At 34.8% G+C, this 20,893-nt stretch overlaps 1 protein-coding gene across 1 annotated transcript; it reads left to right on the top strand.

Moving 5' to 3' along the window:
• Positions 1 to 311: 311 nt before the first annotated feature.
• On the top strand, positions 312 to 19,924 carry LOC134542006 (regucalcin-like). The gene is made up of 7 exons (XM_063385798.1): positions 312 to 514; positions 844 to 1,004; positions 2,375 to 2,530; positions 4,453 to 4,665; positions 11,919 to 12,140; positions 12,284 to 12,399; positions 18,639 to 19,924. Exons 3-7 carry the CDS (start codon positions 2,377 to 2,379, stop codon positions 18,870 to 18,872), a joined length of 939 nt encoding a protein of 312 aa, XP_063241868.1. The 5' UTR covers positions 312 to 514; positions 844 to 1,004; positions 2,375 to 2,376; the 3' UTR covers positions 18,873 to 19,924.
• Positions 19,925 to 20,893: the final 969 nt, after the last annotated feature.

Raw genomic sequence — 20,893 nt, 5'->3', positions numbered from 1 at the left:
GACATTTTTACTTGGACGGCAAACAAATATAATAAAATGTCTATGACAATGTTAACTTTACTCATTATTATGGAAAGAAACAAAATGGGCATATAAGTATATTCTACGCTGACATTTAAAAATGCTCAATTCAAAATGAACATTTCTTCCCGATGACAAACAAAAAAGTTGTATGGTCGCGAATAATACATTCGTATGGCGTCACATCAGCGGAATATTCCCTTGGCATAAATGTATGAAGTCTGTGGCACTTGTGAAGAAGTAAACCTTCGCTCGAACACAAAAACAAATGAACGAACTGCTTTTTCTTTGATAGGATGTGCAATCGGAGACCCCTGGGGTGGTTGAAGAGTGTCAGGTCGGTCGCCAGACCAAATAGTAAAAGCTCAGGGGCTGAGAATAGAAAAGGCCTATCTCCAAATTATTAAGTATAAATGTTGTCATGTAATAGTTAAAGACTTGATTACACCCAGGTTTTTAAACCCATCATGATCATGAAGACACTGAGCGGAAGGTAATGTGCAATACATTTCAATGGCCTTTTCAGTTTTTGCTAAATAATTATAAATATAAGCAAAATTTCACTGTATCTGGACAAATCAAAATATTGATAATATTATTTTCATCGCAGAAATAATATATGATATGATAACTAAATTTGATAAAAGCGGTTATGTTAAATGTATTGTATACTTTCAGTAGGCAAAATTTCCGGCCCCTACCACTTATAGACTTTGAGAAAAACTGTCTTTTAAAATAACATTGATATAGATAGGAGCGCAAATTTGTGACACGGCCTCTTAAGTGAAGGTGATGATGCGGCTGACTTGGCGTCGGTTCCAGAGATAAGACCATGACTTTCAACTCACCGCGAGTGCTGTCATGCAGTTGATAAAGTGCCTATACACTCGTCGGAGCCATCCTGAGCTTGCTGTGCGCAGAGTACTGAGGAATTTTGCCGCACCAGCACAAATCGTGCCAAGGAAGGATTGCGTAGTTCACTGGTGAGTCCAGAGGGGGCGAGGAATATAGGCATGTTCCCCTCCCCCCTCCTGAAACCTAATTAATTTTTTGTTTTTCACATAATTCCTTATCACAGTTCACCAAATTTATTAAAGAATTATTTTACTGCAGTGCGATAGATAACCTGTCATTTTTGAACCAAAAATAAAATGCACTAAATAATTCAATTCTAGATGAACCTAAATTGTATTAGAAAACCAACCAAATCAAAACCTTTCTCGTTAACACCTAATATCGCCACCATACATTGATTCTATTCCATTATTCCAACCATATGTGTGATTTTACTTAGACAGTAAATAAATTAATTTATTTGCAGTAATTTCTTTTTTAATAATCCCCAAACTTAAAAGTATGCGAAAGATACCAGTTTTTAATAACTGACAATACTCTTTTGTGTATCTTTAAATACAAATTATTTAGTCAATATGCCCCAATACATATTTATTTGTGTTCTTACGTTACGATATTCAAGAGAATACCTATAGTAAAAATTAATCTGCCAATTTAGCGCCCCCCATTTACCCCCCGCATGTGACGCCCGGGGCACAAGCCCCGTCTGCCCTCCTCCAATTACGTCCCTTAGGACATAACAAAATAATATCCAATCTGCATTGCCTTGTTCGCTTGTTCTCATTTTATAAAGTCATAAACTACATCCTTTCATTCACGCAAAAATTATACGCCTGCATACAAAATTAAAAAAAAAAGTGTAATATCATATAATGAAAACTTTATTTTCCTTTTTGATCCAGATTTAGAATTATCGAATTTTACTTGCATGCACAATATTCCCAAAATAGTAGGAGAGTGGCTTATTTAGTGCAGTTTAAGTTAAATTCATGATTTATTTTTTTACAATCTTTAATGTTGGGACATTAACAGTTTTTTTTTTGTTATTTAATAAGACGATGCACAACTTGTTCCATAGGTTTTTATTAAATAAATTATGTTATTACATAATTAAAATTCTCTATTTTAAATAAATAAAATGGACGTCAAAGGAAACTGTTAAATTTTCTCGTGCAGATCTCGATTTAATTTTACGAATAGGTACATAAATAATTGTATTATAAATGAGATATTAGGGGCCTGTAGGTTCTCGTTTAATATAACTTCAAAACAATATTATAAAGCTTAATTATAAGTATGGTAAGTAAAATGTGGAAATGCTCTTCCCAGACACAAAAATAATCACAGAACTACAAGATGTAGTTACACAGGTTTTAATACGATATATAAAGTTTTTCTTTTACTACAGTTTCCTTCATTTTAGTAGTTTGTATTTGTGCTGTTTTAAATGTCTACCTGTATTGGTTCAAGCAGATCATTTATCGCTCACCTGTTTCAGAAATGGTGCACGTGGAACCTGTCGGACAGCCAACAACTCTTGGAGAAGGACCTCACTGGGATGAGAAAGAGCAGGTGTTGTACTTCGTGGACATTGTGAAAGGAACTGTGAACAAGTACGATCCAACCACCAAGCGCCAGACGTCAGTTAAAGTGGGTGGGTATCGTTAGTAACAAATTAACCGTATATTACCAAAATATAAACATTTGTAAAATAAATTCATCTGCTTTGTTATCGTTTACTTATTTCCAAGTTAAACATAATGTTGGCTGAGTGGTGTCAAAGCCTGGTTCCCTAACAAATCTATCCGGGGTCTATTCCCAGCGAAAATGCGGGATTTTTCGCTAGTGGGGAACTTGGCGAATGTAGCTGTAAGCTTGGAAGTGCTTATAAGTGCTTGCTGTAATCAATTTCGTTTCAAGCATTGCGATGCGGAAATGCTGCTTCTCAGTTACAAAAAAAAAATTCTACAAGATTTTCCACAACTGACGAGTTGTACTTACTTAGACATTTAATATAATATATTACTTTTTTTGTGTACAGTTTCCTTTAGTTTATTTGTTTGTATTTGTGCTTATTTAAATTTTAATTGTTTCAAGCATATCATCTCACACTTGAAACATTAATGCCACAATAAATACTCTTGTTTTGTGATGACTTATTAAAATTTTAATCTGCAGTTGTAACTACATGTTTTAATGAAATAACTTAAAATTAGTGGAAATTAGTATTATAATTGTATCATGTAGAAGTGCAGACTGTTACACGGCATAAATAACAATGTGGCACATGATTCTTTATAAAATACATAGCAAAAGTGTCACATCTGTAGGTGTGGCATGTTGTGAAAATTTTTTAACCATGTAAAACTGCTGAATTTCTATATGTAGTTGTCTTGGATTAAGGTTTGGTCGAGCGCATTGGCTCTAGAAGCACTGGGGCGATAAGAGCGACAAAGGCTCGCGCATCAACGCCTCTTCGCCTCTACGCACCAAGCACAGATCTGGAGTGCAGTCTTCGCGTCGGTAACGCTCTTCTTTGAGACTTGCGGTTCCCCTATCATTTTATGATGTAAAATCGAAGTTAAACGCTTTATTAATTTCCCTTTATACAATAATGGGTGTTGAGTTTTTCATATCTAAAAAGTCCGTGAAAACATCCGATTTATCCTTTTTCACTGTCCAAAAAAAGAAAACACTTTATACACAAAACTATGGAAGAAAATTTGTACATAAACATGCTGTAGCTCTTCAATGCTATTCGTAATCAGAAACTTTCAATAAATCTGAAGTGGTTCGTAAATAGCGCGATAACACCTTAAGCTCTGCATGCCGTCTGTTGACCCAGCTAGGAGGCCGTAGTGAACAACCGCACTTTTATCCACAAACTGTGCATGTGCAATAGAACCATAGAACAAAATACGTACGCCATTGTTTTTCTATAGCACCTTAAAAAATAAAATTAAAATGCAAATGTCACACATGTCTAAAAACGTTAGAATTTAAATAAAATTAACCTGGAATCCTTTTTCACCAGGTAAAAGAATACTTTGTGACATTAAAATTTGTCTAAACTCAAAACTGATTTTTTTTAGTTGTGATGGTATTGTTTAGGTTGTGCGTTTTATTAGATTTTTAAAAAAAACAGATTCTAGCGCAATATATTTTTTTCCTGTGATATCTCAGAATTACAGCACGCAGTTACCAACTTCCTGTTAAATTTTGATAAAAGGCACATTCCTTTCTTTCTGTTGAAATACATCGGCCGTTGAACAGATATTAACGGCTGTTGAAAAGGTGTTAACCTGTTTTGAACGGTTCTCAAAGGTGACTACAGTCGTTAGTGTTTGGATGTATAAATAAAATGAAAGATGATGATTTAGAAAATTGTACATTTTGTGAGTTTGAAAAACCTATATTTTAACAGAAACAAAAGCACCTACCTAGTATAATTTTAACTATAAATAACCCCATGCTGGAATTTTCCTTCCGGGATATTTTAACGGGAATAAATGCTACTGGGCTATAAACGTTTTCTAAATCTACCCGCTTTCTGTTAGGTTTGATTTTTCTTTCCAGATGGAGGTCACGCGTCTTTGGTGGTGCCAGTGGAAGGAAGGCGAGATCAGTTCGTGATCACCATGGGTCGCAGCCTCGCTGTCATGACGTGGGATGGAGAGAGCAGCACGCCGACCAAAGTGGACACGCTCTGCACATTACACGGGGCCGACGATGAACGAGAGAACAAGTTCAACGACGGCAAGGTGGATCCCACCGGCCGCTTCTGGGCAGGTGCGTAAAGTGTTTTTGTTGTTAGTAAGGGGGATTGATAAGTGCGACGCTCGTGGGTGCTTCTAGTGCGTTATCGCCTTTGAGCGCATGACTCTTACTATTGCGTAGTCTTTTCTGTCGTGCATGGTGCAACTATGACGTATGAACGGTGACCGTAACATTATATGGAGGAGAAATGAAGGTACAGATGTAATGCAAGTTCTTGAGTGCTCTCGAGAATCTGTACCGAAATGTTTAATCGTTTGGAATTGAAAATGTGCCTTCGTTACAGCAGAGATTTTGCAAGTATTATAACGTAGTTCCTATTGGCAGTATTATTACCATTGAGGTAGTTCCCATCTATACTAATATTATAAATCTGAAGAGTTTGTTTGTTTGGTTGTTTGTTGGAACGCGCTAATCTCAGGAACCACTGGTCCGATTTGAAGAATTCTTCCAGTGTTGGATAGTACATTTATCGAGGAAGGCTATAGGCTATATTATTATCAATAACATTAGGGATCCTTACTATAAGTCCAATTTAGAATCAAATGCGTTGGATGGGGTTAGATACAACATGCAGTACACGTACGAAGTATGTGTTGACAATGCCGCAGGCGCTAGAAGTGCAGGCGCTAGAAGTTTATTTCCTATTGCCTATTAACATTGTTGCCACGCACTAGATGTCTTATCATTCTTCATTTTCCCATACAAGTAAAAAACACCCGTGTGATATTAACAACGAAGCAATCAGTAGGTACCCTCATATAGAATACATAGAGATAGTGTGAGGTATATATGTAGATATAAAGAGATAAATACAGATAGAGAGATACATAGATATATAGGACTATATATGTAGATAGAGATAAATATATATTTAGAGACATAGATAGATTATTTGTATATGTGTAACTACTTCAAACATATTACAAAACAAAACTGAATGAGGCATTGCAATGCATGCCGAGCATTAGCTAGATAATGGAATCTTTTCAATATTAGTAATCCCTTATTTTTCAGTTTTTTTTCTATATTGCTTTATAGAGTCTAGATTACATACAGACCAGGTAAATAACTATAAACTGGCAGAACGTCTGTCGGGATCTGAAAGTGATATAAATTATTTTGCACACTTGACATTCAAATTAAGAAGACAATTACTAACTACATCTGATCTCTAAACAGTTCCCCTTCACCCTGTGTTCAGCCCGGGTAACGCTGGGTACTGCAGCTAGTAAATAATAATTTTTCAAATCTTTTCTCTAATTTTTGTACAATTTTGTAAATAATTCACTCAATTAAACTGGAAATTTAGCACACATTTAGCTTGTATGTGTATGCTTCTAATCACTTTGATCTATGTGCGGTATTTTGGCTAATGCAAAAGTTTTAAAAATGTAAAAAATAACATTTACTAAAGATAACTTAAAGCAATTCACATTATTTATTATAATGTAAGAAATTTAAAAAAAGTCGTTTATTTAAACACAAGCTAATTTATAAAATAGTTTCAAAAAATATTAAAATTTAAACGAATAAAGGACATGTAAATAAGCTACAACAGTATGTAAAACCTTACTAAATATTAAATAAATCTCTTCATCAGAAAAAAATTATCAAGCCAAAGTTTTATATTATTTTTATTTGAAATTTTCTTTATTTTTTTCAGGAACAATAACTACAAATTTTGGATGCAAAAATTCTAAATCTCTATGAAATGGGGTTATGAACTACAGAAATAGGTAATTTTATGTTATGTCTGTGATGTGTAGGATAATAATTAGTTACATCATTTAACTGATTTTCACTTTTAATACATACTTGTTACTGCAGCTCTAAAATTCAATATTTTAATATCATATAGCCTACTCTTAATTCGTATAAGAGACAAGCCTGGTTCTGTGGTTACAATATGTACGTCTTATCTGCGTATTAAATGGTTTTTATTGAATTGTTGCATAATTTTGTCTCTTATTATAATTTCTGTAACCTGATTGTAAACCAGGGTTAACATTTTAATGTCTTGCATTTACTAAATTCAACCGAACTAGTTTGTATATGTAATTTTCTAGTAAATTTACCAAATTATCTTTTGCACTATCAACATTTTGGTTATTAATATACACTTTCAAGATTCGGGATCAAGAAAAACGGATAAAAGTTTTGTACCAAAATTTGTAGGTATCGTGTTTCTTTTGCAAGAAGCCTTTGACACATACTATTGTGGCTAATAACAGTAGCAAAAAGATATGTAATATTAGTATGTAACACTGCAAAAAAAAACTATTTCTTTTGTATACGCATGGTTTATACAGATTTGCGAGAAAGTGTTATGCTTGTATATTTGTTTAAACAAGATGACAAGCTGTATTTAGCTAGAATACTTGAATATTTTTCTGTATATTTAACGTAAATAGAGATGTGCCGACTATGACTTTGGCCGACTAGCCGATTAGCCGATTAGCCGATTAGCCGATTAAACGGTTGTAAATAGGTCGACTAGTCGGCCAAGCCGATCACGGTTTCGGGAGTTTTCGGCAATTTTCGTGACGCTTCGTTTACAGCTCATTCGTGCGTAAGTCGCAACCGCCACCTGTGAGCGTGTCGGAACATGTTTTGTTTACTTCGCATTGTTTCTTGATGTTTGCTTTTGCACGGTTCAGAGCGGTTTTTTTTAATAAAAACAATACTGTTAATGTTCATTAAAGTGAAAGACCTCAATTAAAATTTAATAATGTCAAAAAGAAAGTCTCGTGTATGGATTTTTTTTTTACTAATTGGACAATGATTCCCGTAAAGTCAAGTGTAACCAGTGGCAAATTATAATTTCTCGTGGTTGGCAGGGAAAACAGCAAATAATACAAGTATTAACAACCATATTAAATACCGACATCCAACCCTAATACCTCAGTTAGGTTCTGCGATCAAATGTTCGACCACAGACGATTACTCCCAGTCGCAAATCCAAGTAGAAGAACTACCTACAACAATGCCTATTCCGTCAACTTCAGTGTCGTCAGAGGTCAGTTTGTCAGAAAAGCAAGAAAAATATTGAAGATAGTTTTGCGGTAGGTACAATAGTCACGTTAAGACTCAGATCAAGAGACATCAATATTACGATAGGCGAGATGATTGCACTTGACAACCAGTGGACATGTGGACAAACATAAATAACAAGGAAAGTTTTTTGAGTTTTACAGCTCACTGGCTTGACGATAGTTTGTAATATAATCACGCAGTATTGCAAATGAAACATTTCCATGAAACATACTGTCAATAATAAAAAAAACTGTTTAGAAGTAATTCCAACTTTGTGGGATATAGATACAGCCAAAATTCACGTCGTTGTGCGAGACAACGGCAGACTGTGACGAAAACAATTGACGATTCAGTTTTTAAGTGCGTACCTTGTTTCATACCTACTCTACAACTGGCAATCAATACTGCTTTGAAACATACCATGGCACAAATACTTATAAAATCGAGACGAATTGTCACACACTTTAACCACTCTAATCAAGCTCAGTCAAAACTTCTTGATTTGCAGCAAGAACTAAATTTATCGGACCACCAGCTTTTCCAAGACGCATGTACCGCATGAAATTCCACGTACTATATGATATATCGCCTTTTAGAACAAAAACGGGCTGTTTCTTTACACCTGACAAACATCGGTAAATTTCGAAATTTTTTCTACTGAAGAGTGGAAAATACTCGGAAAAAGCATTGAATTGCTGAAGCCATTTGAAGAGATTACCAAGATTATAAGTTAAAGTTGCTCTTCGGTTTCTGAAGAAATACCTCATCGGAAAACCTTACAGAAATATCTTGAAATTTACAATGATGAAAACAAATAAATCATGCAAATGAAAGTCCTGTTGGAAAATGATTTGAAGAGTGTTCGATTTGGAGTATCACAAAGTCTTTACCCTGGCTACATTGTTGGATTCCAGACATAAGCAACAGTTTTTCGAGACAGAGGATCTCATCACCATTAGTTCTCAATTTTTATTAGAATCTCAGAAAAATAGCATGAGTGATGACGGGAGCTACAATGACAAAGATGTTCTACATAGCACCTCCATCGATGAAGACAATACAGAAACAGCAACACACAGGAATTTTTGGCAATGCTACCAACAAATTTGCATCAAGAAAAATAGAAGATGTTCAAGATGACAGGTCAGGGGCAGCTCATGAACTGCAGTCATACTTTACGTTACCGGCGATAAAGCGCAATGATAACCCATTTCAGTGGTGGAGCCGCAATAGTTCTAGGTATCCTGAAATGTCGCGCATCGCTAATGTGTACCTTTGTTGTCCCGCAAGTTCCGTTTATAGTGAGCGGCTGTTCTCAGAGACCGGGAACATATACGAAACAAAAATAAATTGATTGCTGCCAGATAGGGCAAAAACTGTAGTCTTTTTACATCATAATTTAACTTTAATTAAGAAAATATATACTTAATAAAAAAATAAGGAGAAACCATTTTTGTTTGTCACAAATTTATTTTGATTAGTTTATATACAGTTATAAATCATATAAGTATGTTAGACTAATTGTTTTTGTTTTTATGAACCAGTTAATGTTTAAAAATTTTTGATAATTTTTTGACTGTACATCATGTACACGCAATTTTGCTTTAATATTATTTCGTCTGTAAAAAAATTCCTACTCTTATTTAAATAAGAAGAAATATTTATAAATGTTTATTGAAGATAAGAAGATATGTTGTTTTGTTTGTTAATTAAGATACTAATTTTGTTTGATAACTATCATAGATATTTTTTCTTTATAAGTACCGGTAAGTAATTTTAGAAACTGATTACCAAAGTAAAGGTTGCTTTGCTTTAGATTTCAAAATGTGTAAAACAGATTATAAAATATAAAAAAAATATTAATAAACAATCAAAGTTTTTTATTTAATCTAATTTATCATATATAGGGGAAAGTGTTGTACCTTGACCATGGTGTACCCTGGGCCAGTTTGATTATTGTGCTTGTACTGCAACCTAGCGATGTCTGGATTAAGTGTGTCGTTCTTAGTGACGATTTCACCCGTCAGGTTGAGTATAGATGCGCTAGCACAAGAATCGCGCGTACTGCAGTAAAAAGTTGTTTTAAGTTGTGTGAAGTAAATTTTTTCGTTTCCCGTTGAATGTGTTTTTTATTTAAACTACCTGTATAAATATTGTGTTGTGTACCACTACTGGATAGTTTGTTATTTGGTGAGTGAAAAATGATAAGCATTTATCTTTCTGTCGTGTTTTAAACTGTCAGCAGCCATTAGTGTTAAAAAATACATCGTCATGTACCTTGGGCCACAAATGCATCTTGTACCTTGGACCAGTGGTCCATGGTAAAAGAGATTACCATCAATGGCGAAGAAATACTCGTGTGTGGGGTTGCAGCATCCCAACAATGGTAACATTTCCCCCACACACATCTCACAAGCTTCAGCCTTGGACATATCCGTATATAGCCCACTGAAGACCTATTACAATCAGGCTGTATAACAAGGGGAAAACATTTGACATTTATACAGTAGCAGAGGCCTTGGGGGTGGCTTGTCCAAAAGCATTTACACCAAATAACATTTTATCCGGATTTACAAAATCGGGAATATTTCCTGTTCACTGTGTTACACCTGACACGACAAGAGAAGAAAAGAAAATGGTCACCCCTGAAGACATCCAGGCATATTTGAAGGCTGCACGGAGGAAAATCTCAAACAGAGGAAGAAGATCTAGAAATACGATGATAGCTACGGACACTCCAGAAAAACAAGCTATAAAGCAACATAAAGGAAAACAGCAAGGGAAAAAACTAACTTCAAAGGAAAAACACAGAAGTTCTTTTAAAGTTGCCAATTATTTAAGTGAAGTGCTTAAATCAAAGCCAGCCATTAAAAGCGAACATTCTGAGAAGATATCGATACCTCCAAACATGGCGGAGAAGCTGAAACTACTTGATCCATTGTCATCTGAAAGTGAAGATGAAGACACTGTGCTTCACGTAAGCCAATCTACCAATAAAGCAACTGTGAACAGTGCTGACGAAGAATGCCTTACTGCAGGAATTCAAAGAAGGCTGACTGTAGTGGCGAAAAGTGGTGCATATGCATTAAATGTGGTCGCTCGACTCATTTCCTGTGCGCTAGGGTAGAAGGCAACGACTGGAAAACATACAGTTGTGATTACTGTGTTTCACGTTAAAACCTAATAACCAATTAATTGGCTATTTATTGTAGGTCTATCATTGTTTTATGAACAGTAGGGCCTAATCATATAAATAATAGCTTTACAAACTAATTTTTAAAACCATTTTTTTTTACCATTGTTTAAGGTAACCTAAAGGATACTTGTCCGAATTTTTTCATTGTATATGTTGTGACATTATTTACATTACTTATATGGATGTGTGTCCTTGAATTAAAAAACAATGAAAGCAATACTTTGTTTTGAATGCAATTTGTTTTACCTTTAAGGTACACTATGTTTTGTAAAATGTTTTATTTGTGTTTTTTGTATTGTTTTTTGCTACAGTATATGAAATAATGATTATTAATTATAGTTCTAATGTATTGCATTACATAGGCTCGGCTACTTATTACTATATTAATGTGGCCCAAGGTACAGGATGGTTGTCCCAAGGTACACGAGCATCGTGTAGCATGGTCCACTATGCAACATGTTATTGTTTTGTTTCTGGAAATAAATTGTGCACAGATCGTGGGTTTATACCGATGAAGATACAACGAAAACACACTGAAGAGTTAATTGTGTCCAAGAAAACAGAAAATGTCTTATTTATAACTCGATAATTTCGATTTTTATGATAAATGGTCCAAGGTACAACACCCTCCCCTACATTTTATTGAGAAATACATACAAAGTAAGAAGTCGGATAGTCGCAGACTATTCACCGACTACGAAAGCGGCCGGATCGTCTGCTTTACCGACTAGTCACCTACTAGTCGGAACATCTCTAATCGTAAACCTTGTGCGTTTCCGACTACGCTTTGGGGGCTCGATCCTCATGCTACAATGTATAGGGATTGTATAATGTGTAAAGATTACGTTATTTTAAAAATGTAAAAAGTAAACTATTAGAAAAATAAGAAAGAGCAGAACTTAAAACTCGCAACCAATCGTATTGTGGACATCAAAGTTGTTAGTTACAAACAATTAAGATGGTTTTAATAATAAATAAACTTCGGTATTATTTGTAACCTATAAAGTAACAGTGAAACAAGGTTTCATTTTTTCAGGCACACATGGAAAATTCTCGGAATTGAAGAACTTGGAGACAGATGGTGTCAAGGGTTCTCTGTTCTCCTTCTCGAAGGATTGGAAGCCATCCACTCGTCTGACAGACATCTCTGTCTCAAATGGCCTGGCCTGGTCGCCCGACCTGAAGACTATGTACTACATAGATACGCTCACCCGAGGCGTGGATGCATTCGATTTCAACTCGCAGACAGGAGACATGAGTTAGTAGCGCATTAAAATGTTCAATATTCGGGTGCGCAACTTAAACTTATTGGGGTGTTTTATTTCGCATACATGCAAACACAAATTTTTCATATTGATAGTATTTAATTTCCATCCAACATTGTTTTAATGAACCTTGCAGGTCATCGCCGTGTTGTGTTTGACTTCAGAAAGAACAACATGGTTGACAGTTATCCCGACGGAATGACGATTGACACAGAGGGAAAGCTATGGGTAGCCTGCTTCAATTCTGGCCAGGTAAATAATAGCTTATGTCTGCATGCAAATAAATACCAGCGTGTAAACTTATTCCAGAACTTAAATTTTCACTTGGTACATTGGTATAATTGCTCTGATTCGCAATCACTGTTCAATACTGGTTGTGGAGTAAAGATAGATTTTGCTATGAACTAATATTTATGTTGCACCAGCCTATGTAGACTTCAATGCCTACCGAGGAGTGCTTGGATTAGACAATACACTTAGACTAATTTTCACTCATAAGTCACTCATTGAAAGAAAGAAAAACCTTTTGGCACAGCCTACAGGTGTAGGTAGAGTTCGAAGTACCTAATTCTTCTGGAATTGTTTTAGAAACTTCTTTAAACTCCTGGAACAGTTACGAACCTAATGTACATAACATTCTATATGTTCTCCAATATTCCAAAATTATCTATTAAACATTTTCTCATATTCCATGCAGCAATAATATTTGGAATGTTATTAGCGTATTGCATCCAGCATTGTCTAGCTGAACGAATTTCATAGAATGCCTACTAAGGTAGTTATGCAATTATGTTTGACCATCAAACACTTCTTTTCATCTCTATACATGTTGGTATAAAAGTTTTCTTTAGACTAGGATTTTATATATTATATCAATAAATAAAATAAACTAAGGAAATATACTAAGGTAATTTAATTTTTTTTTAAATTTAAAACCCCTGTTTTACGGTACATTACGTTTTATCAAAAAGTGTTTCAGTAATGTTCTAGATAAAGATTAGGAGTTTTACTATAAATTATAACGGATTTGATAGTATATTAAAAAAAGTAATGACAGTCTTTCTACCCTTATAATCCACCTCTTGCAATAATAGTTTGTTACATAAAATATATTTTAGACAAAAGTTTTTAATTATATTTAACAGTTGAACAAAAATAAACATTGATTCGATAGTGAACATAGTAGGAAGTTTATTTTTTTCTTATTTAATCCCCAGGTCTGTTATTTTGCAGTAATAGTTTGTATTATCAAATATTGTTACAAATTTATAGATTAAAATGTTTTACAAACAATGTGAACAGATTTGATTATATGCCTACTAAGAGAATTATTAATTTCTTTTTGTATTTTAACCCCTCTTTGTCCATCCTTTGCAGCCATGGTTAGTTGTATCAAAATTTATTTGAGACAAAAGTTTTAGATAATATTTATAAGGTTTTCAACAATTTGTTACGGACTGATAATGTACCTTCTAAGGGGGTTATGACTTTTATTTAATTCAACCCCTCATTTTTTTCAATCCCTTTCAGCAAAGGTTCGTCTAATAAAAAAAACTGTTTCAGACAAAATTTTAAATAAAAATTATACGAGTTAAAATAATTTTATTTGATTCGATGGTGCTATTTAAGCACTTTTATTACCTAAAAATTGATTACACAGCACTTTCTTTGCCCCCGTTTGCCCCCACTTCAAGGTTTCAGAGGGGGGGCAAAATACCATTTCCCCCCTCCCCTGTTGTTGCGCCCCTGATAGTAGGTCCTGCTCCTGGGTTTTGGAGTTATTGAGTCGACCACCATCTTGGATTGTGATCTCATGGCGATCATCTAGGATGATTTTGACCTTGACCCCAGAGACTAATTTGGATCCGCCATATTGGATTCTGCCATTTTTAATTATGATGTCATATCTGCCATTTTGTTTTCTAGAAAATTCAGCCATATTGGGATTGAATTAACCACTCTCTAACGTTGCAATTTTCGTTTAGTCAGCCATCTTGAAAAATTTTTATTTTTAAGCTATAAATTCGGAAAAGTTTTTAAAATTTATAAACACAACAAGGAGTTCTTTGTTCGAACCCGGTGCGGGCATTCGATTAGAAATGGCGATGCCTTCTTCCTCCACAGGAGCCACCAACAGACTGACCCACACTACTAATGCTACGAGATATTACATCAACCAATATGATGTCATGGTGGCCATCTAGTTTTGGTATGCTGAAGGCCACCATCTTGGATCCGACATATTGTTTCGTCTGCTATAGAGTGCCATACTATTTTAACGTTTGCCCATTAGAGTGCAGTATTTATTACTTGTACATCCACTATCTTGTTGGCCGTCTCGGCCTCCATTTTGAGAATCTGTAATAATTTTAGTTAGAAATTCGGAAAAAAAATTCAAAAATCATAAAAAATCACTCATTAAGATATTCGTTGATTGATAAGACTGAATACAGTGCGTGGTTCTATCGTTGGTTAAAGCAAAAAAGGTCATTGAATTAAATATCACACCAATTTACTTAAAAAATGCCAGGTTCGAGAAATAAAACAGAATAAAAAATTTATTACATAATTTCTACTCTACTACAAGAACCAAAACAAATCACTAGTGTGTTTCGATTTCTGCATCTGCTACCCACGAATTAAATTAAGGTGGGAAGCCCTTCCACTTGATGTAGGATCGTCCATGTCTCCGTTTGAGAATACTCTCCACCAAGTACGTGTCGGGATACATCGTAGACTGAATCTCTTCGGCATATAAGTCACCCCGAATAGGTTTGTGGTTCAAATCTTCGATTCGCGAACGTGGGTCACACGGAAAAGTTCTGGACTCCAATTCTCAGTGATACCTTTCTCGAAGACGCCTTTCGGCTTGGAGATCCACACAATGTCACCGACATTAGTTAGGCTTTCGTGGATCCTTCTTCTTTGTGTTGGGAAACATTGTTCGTTCTTTGTGTTGGAAACATTGTTCGAAGGAAGTGATCGTCCTTTACGTCTTTAGGCTTCATTTTCGTGGTAGAATGCACAGTGGAATTGTATTCGCTTATTAGTTTCCGCAAGATATCCAGCCAAATGTAATTTCCGTTAGTCGTTAACTGTCACCACATTTTGGTGCGCAAAATTCTGTTAAATCTTTTGACAACAGAGGCTTTGGCATTACTTAATGTAGAGTAGTGTTTGTTGCCAAACTTCTTCATCAAAGCTTTAAAGGTCACATTGTAGGATTCTATGCCGAGATCGTTAGCAGGTGTGACGATACATGTTCATCACGCAAAATGTTTGTCATGGCCTTGGTTACGTCGATTGCATTCTTCGATTTCACAGGTCTGGCCCAAGCGAACTAGCTATACACATAGATGACCGTCAACATGTACTTTAAAGCTTTATTCATTCGGGAATATAGTATAAGTTAAACATGGTCCACCTGGAATAAATCAAGTCCACGCACTACGACTTTGCGCCGACGATATTTTCGTCTTGCAGGAGCGTGAAGTTCGCGAGCGATTCTGGTTCGACGCATTGTATGTAGCAGGCTGCCCTAAGTTCTTCGAGTATGAAGACTATTTCATTGATGTGCAAATAGTTTCCTGCACTAAGCGAAGCAAGTACAAGTCTTAACCTTTCGACCAATTTGTTTGGGTGTCCCAATACACAGTCAAAGTTTTGACAACATTCTAGTTTTTTTTTAACTTCATCATGTACTGCTAGTTCACTAAAGAGATTGGTGAGAATGTAGAATTCTCATGGTCTTCGTCTTTATATATGCCACTTTATGGATCGTTATCGGGAAAATGCGCATGAGTTAGTTTTATAATTGTTTGTACTCTTCCAAATCTTCGTGAGAATACTCTTTAGGTTCCCTGTGAAACAGCAATTCATACAGACCTGGAGTCCCATGTGTTTTGTACTCTTATACACACACATGATATTTTCTGGTAATAAGTATTTCTTTAGCACCGAGGAACCATTTATTATATTTTCTGTACACTCCGTAGGTCATGTAATTATTTCGATTCGTGAAAGATCTCGGGTATGGTCGGGTCATTGCATTAATAAGGTGTCTTTTGTTTTCATATTTTTTTCTTGTGCATAAACACTGTATTCGTAAAGTTTTATTTTTCTTGAACTGGCTCATATTTCTTCATTTTTTTCAATACCCATCTCGTCATCTTCTGTCTTCACACTGACAGTCGGTTCTTCCTTACTCTTAAGTTCGTCTAGATAACTAGTGATTCGTTTCAATATCTCTTCATTTTTAATTTCATGTGTTAGTCTTGCTCTTCTAAAAAGTATAAGTTTTCACGAACAGACTATACAGCACGATGAAGGTCATTGGCCAAGTCCGACAGTATACTAGCTGAAAATAGATTGCACGACTTCCTTTAATACTTTATATTCGTCCGCATAAACTTCTTCCCTGTGGTTAGCAAGATATGTTTTAGTTGCCAAGTGAGTTAGTGATGCATTCAGATTATTTTGGAAAGCCCTCATATCATCACATCTTTGTGCATTCGATATTTCGATCATGCCATGAATTCGAGAATCCGAGGCCTCCACTCGCTGGTCGATGGCTGGCAGGTACTCTAATAGTTAGTTTTTCGTACGTTCTACTTTTTGAGCCAGTAATGTATGAAATGTATTTCCGGATATCGCTGTCGTGAGACTCGAGAACAGTATGCGTGCAGTTCGGTAGTATGACTACTACGACCAAATTTATAAATGCTATGACTCATGTTTGACGATAAACTGATCGATTGTCTGTACCTGCCATTATAGGCTATAGAGGCCAGTCCTTCAGGATAACTAAGAATCCGTGCTCTTTTTCCAGGACAAGGGGAACATGTCTTTGAATTCCTGAAATGTCATGTCGGTGTTTACATGATCGTCGTAAGTATGACGTAATTTAAGTTCAGTCAGCAAGGTCAATGTTTCTTGTTATTCTGTCGGACAGATACCCTGTCACTCCCTAGAGCGAGGCCCTTATTCCACGGCCGTGTTCCGGACATTACAGCAACAAGCAAGATCGCTGGTCGCTCTCTCTCTCTCTTCCCCCCTCCCCTTCTCCATGGGCCGGTGATACTTTGCTCAGGCTCGGAGAGGTCATTGCGAGCATAATATACTTGTTGATATAAAAAAATTGTACGTATTGACTAGAGATCTGGGTGATTTAATTAGTTGTATTGCAGTGTAATGCAAAATATTTTCAGCATGTCTAATTTTTAGCTGGTTTATAAGTTAATGTAAATGAATTTTAATATTCTTTAAACAATAATAGCACCATAGTAAAAAAATTATTTTCAGAATAAATTTAACTATATTTCTTATTGAAATAATCGGAACAAATATATATGTATTATGAACTATGACTTTCATGAAGCGAAATAATTTAAGTAAGTATACTTATAGTGTTACATAAATGACTTTCTATAAAAACGTTCCTATAGTTTCTCGAAAAATCGCCTCTAATAATTCAAAATATATTTTAAAAATTTCTTAATTGCATGATAATAATCATCAATGTATTAAAAAATTGTTAATATAAATATTTTTTTAAATTAACTTTAATACAATATATTTATATATATATATTAATTATAAACGAAACAAACGGCAATGGCAAGCAGTTTCAGGGTAAATCTCTTCTTTCACATTTAAATAAAGCAATTAAGAATTGAGCTATTGCTGTGTAACTAATAACTAAATTCTTAGTACTACGCACACTTATCACAAAACCAGAATGAATTTTCTGGAATATAATACACTTTTATAAAATTTCTCCTTCCTGAGCGAAAGACTGTTGGCAACACTCTTCAGCTCGTCTTTTTCTGTGGTTGAATGTTTGCGCGAAGAAATCCGAAAAATTCTAAAATTTACGTATTTCCCCTATTCATTTAGAGTTCCAGGCATCGCACCGATTTGTGATTCTGCACAATTTCATCTGTGGCTCGTTTGTATGAACTGTTGTGTAACACGTACATGTGCTGCGAAAGGAGTAATATTCCAGAACCCTGCACTAGTTGGAAGTGAAAATTAGTTGCAATTAAATTAAAATCGTTGAGCATTCCCAGATATAGCAGACATAAATGTTGTAAATTAATTTATTCCATGATGATTAGTGTGTGTAATGGTCCAATTATCATGTTTTAGAAGCATTAGGTATTTTTGAGTGGCATTCTTATAGAAGACTGCACATTGGCATTCCAAGTTGGTTAGATTTTAATTATTTTACATCAGAATTATTGCACTTTTGACAATTGAACTTTATCTTGGTACAAAATACATGCATGATTAGAATTTAAGACTTGATCTCCCATGGGTTCTTTATTAATAAGCCTTATGTTATCATAATTAAAAATAAAATATCTTAATTAAAATGAAGGAAATAAACGCAAAATGTCATATAGACAATGTAAATAACTGTACCAAACTTCAATAACATCCGCCAATTTTTTTTTAACTAGTGTTGAATTGCTGAAATGGTTGAATTGCAGGTTATTCGCGTGGACCCTAATTCAGGTGAGCTACTGAGCACTGTCAGTGTGCCGTCGCCCCAGATCACGTCAGTCACATTCGGAGGTCCTAACTTGGACGAGCTGTACATAACCAGCGGTAACTTTAATCTGACTGAAGACGTGCTTGGAAAGTATCCCCATGCAGGGTACACTTTCCGCGTGACTGGAGTGGGAGCGAAAGGTTATCCTGGGAGAAATGTGCAACTTGCATGAAGAAAAATAACAGTTTTAGTGCTTTAATAAATCCTTATGTGGGCATTATACGGCACTGCTGTATAAGTAGAACAAAAATGTGCTATATTTTATGTTAGTTTTATCTTTGAAATATTAATTTTACGAAGTTTTTATCTCTATTTTTTATACTGTGTGTCTTATTTTTATATGTTTATTTAGTAAATAATTAGAGTTTTATTTCATTAACACTGTGCAGTTATTTTCTCTGAAGTGGTCACTCATTACTCAAGGTGATGAAGTTTTCCTAATATATACACATAAAAACGATATGCTAATTCAAAAAGCCATCAAACAATCATCTCTTACTACAGGCTCAAGACTATAAGCATTATTTACTACCGTATAGCTTCTGTTTCCGGAGACTTGAAACATCCTAACGCATTATCTTACTTTGGTTTGCTGCACAATATCTGCAGGCGACACTGTTGTGTTTATTCTTACTCCCTCCTTGCCTTTTCCAGCGACCGGCGGAACTTAAACGTTCTCGCAGCAAGTTTCCAGGTCGGGGCTTCGTGTCCCAGAGTTTGCCTGGGAAGTACATTGTCTCCTCTGCAAAGTTGTGCCAGCATTCGCCTTCCCTCGCGAGCAGGGTGGAGCTGACGTGCATTTCCAGCAGTTCGTTGTCTTTCCGCCGCGAAACACGGTCGGGGTTGCGCTCACTTAGAAGGAAGCGTAGGGCCAAAAGTGATGCTTACCAACACTAAACTGTAATTGTTGAAGTTATACTTCTTTATACGCACTATGAAAAAAAATTATGAGAGTGAATTTTTACGATACGTGAAATTTTCAAAGGGTGAAAATAAGGCTACGTACAAATAAAAAATGCATATGTGCTTTCAAATCTTATACTTTAGTGATTGATATTGAATAAAGCTCCATATCATTAAAAACATAAATATTGTGTATTATAATGATAGAAATTGTGTTTATAAACATTTTCAAGTATATTATCAAGTATATTTGTATGAGGAAGGTTATGTTATTTGCATTGTAATGTGACATTAAATACATTTCAAAAAATAATACAAGAATTAAAATTCAGCATATTTATTGATGTTCATTATAATTTAAAAATTATTTACTTTTGTTAGTTTACTAAATTTAATCATTTTATACGCTTTTCTATACTAATATTGAATACTGAGTATTTATTTAATTATTTTTATTTTATTAAATTATACTTAACTAACCGTACATTTATAACAACACTTCACTCCTTTTATTATTTTATTTATATGAATAAGTTGCATAAAAAATTAAAGTAATTTTTTATTAAGCCAAGTTATATAACTACAGAAGTACACGGACAAATTATTTTCTTGAAAGAAAATGAAACTGAATGAATTATGTAAAATTACAGATATTTGCATATTTGTACATTTACATGAAAGCAGCTGTATCGCTCCAAAAACAAAAATGTTCGCAGTAATACCATCGAATATAAATAATACTTCTGGAGGTTTCCAAGCCATAAGAAACATTTTGTGCACTTTTGAAGCTAGTAGGGCTGCCCGACACGAGGTGGCATTGAAATCGCCTCGTCAAGCTGGTGGCGCCGTTGTGTGGTGAGCAGGGAAAGTATAAAATCATTCATTTTTATTATAAAATGAAGTGAATTTGCTGAATAGTAGATCGTATTTTCCATTGTTTAAGAACTGTATTCTTGCATAAAACCTCAATCAAAATCTTAGATTATTCGCCCATTTTCGTAAGCACCACAAGGATTATTCAGTATTGTTCCCAATTTTGTTTCATATATGCAAAAAAAACTATAGCAATGTGTTGTACAAATTTACACGATCTTTCTGTAAATATTACAAACTAATTCTTGGCATCTGGTTTTAAAGGGAATATTTTGTAAAAGAACAACTTTTTTTTGTGTGTATGTATTTCTAAACTTTGCGTTGTCTGAGAATATGACAGTCCAGAAACGGTTGTATAAATAACATAAATAAAAAACGGGACAAATATTTGTTCTAATTAGTGCCCAGAGGTTTCTG

Source organism: Bacillus rossius (assembly GCF_032445375.1).
Source record: "Bacillus rossius redtenbacheri isolate Brsri chromosome 4 unlocalized genomic scaffold, Brsri_v3 Brsri_v3_scf4_2, whole genome shotgun sequence".
Lineage (NCBI taxonomy): Eukaryota > Metazoa > Arthropoda > Insecta > Phasmatodea > Bacillidae > Bacillus > Bacillus rossius.
The sequence above is the reverse complement of the archived record's forward strand: the minus strand, read 5'-3'. Positions and strand labels throughout refer to the sequence as shown.

Coding starts and splice junctions, on each gene's coding strand:
- LOC134542006 (XM_063385798.1), top strand. CDS start 2,377: ATGGTGCACGTGGAACCTGTCGGACAGCCAACAACTCTTGGAGAAGGA. Junction 4,666..11,918: donor CACCGGCCGCTTCTGGGCAG/GTGCGTAAAGTG, acceptor TCATTTTTTCAG/GCACACATGGAAAATTCTCG. Junction 12,400..18,638: donor CCTGCTTCAATTCTGGCCAG/GTAAATAATAGC, acceptor GTTGAATTGCAG/GTTATTCGCGTGGACCCTAA.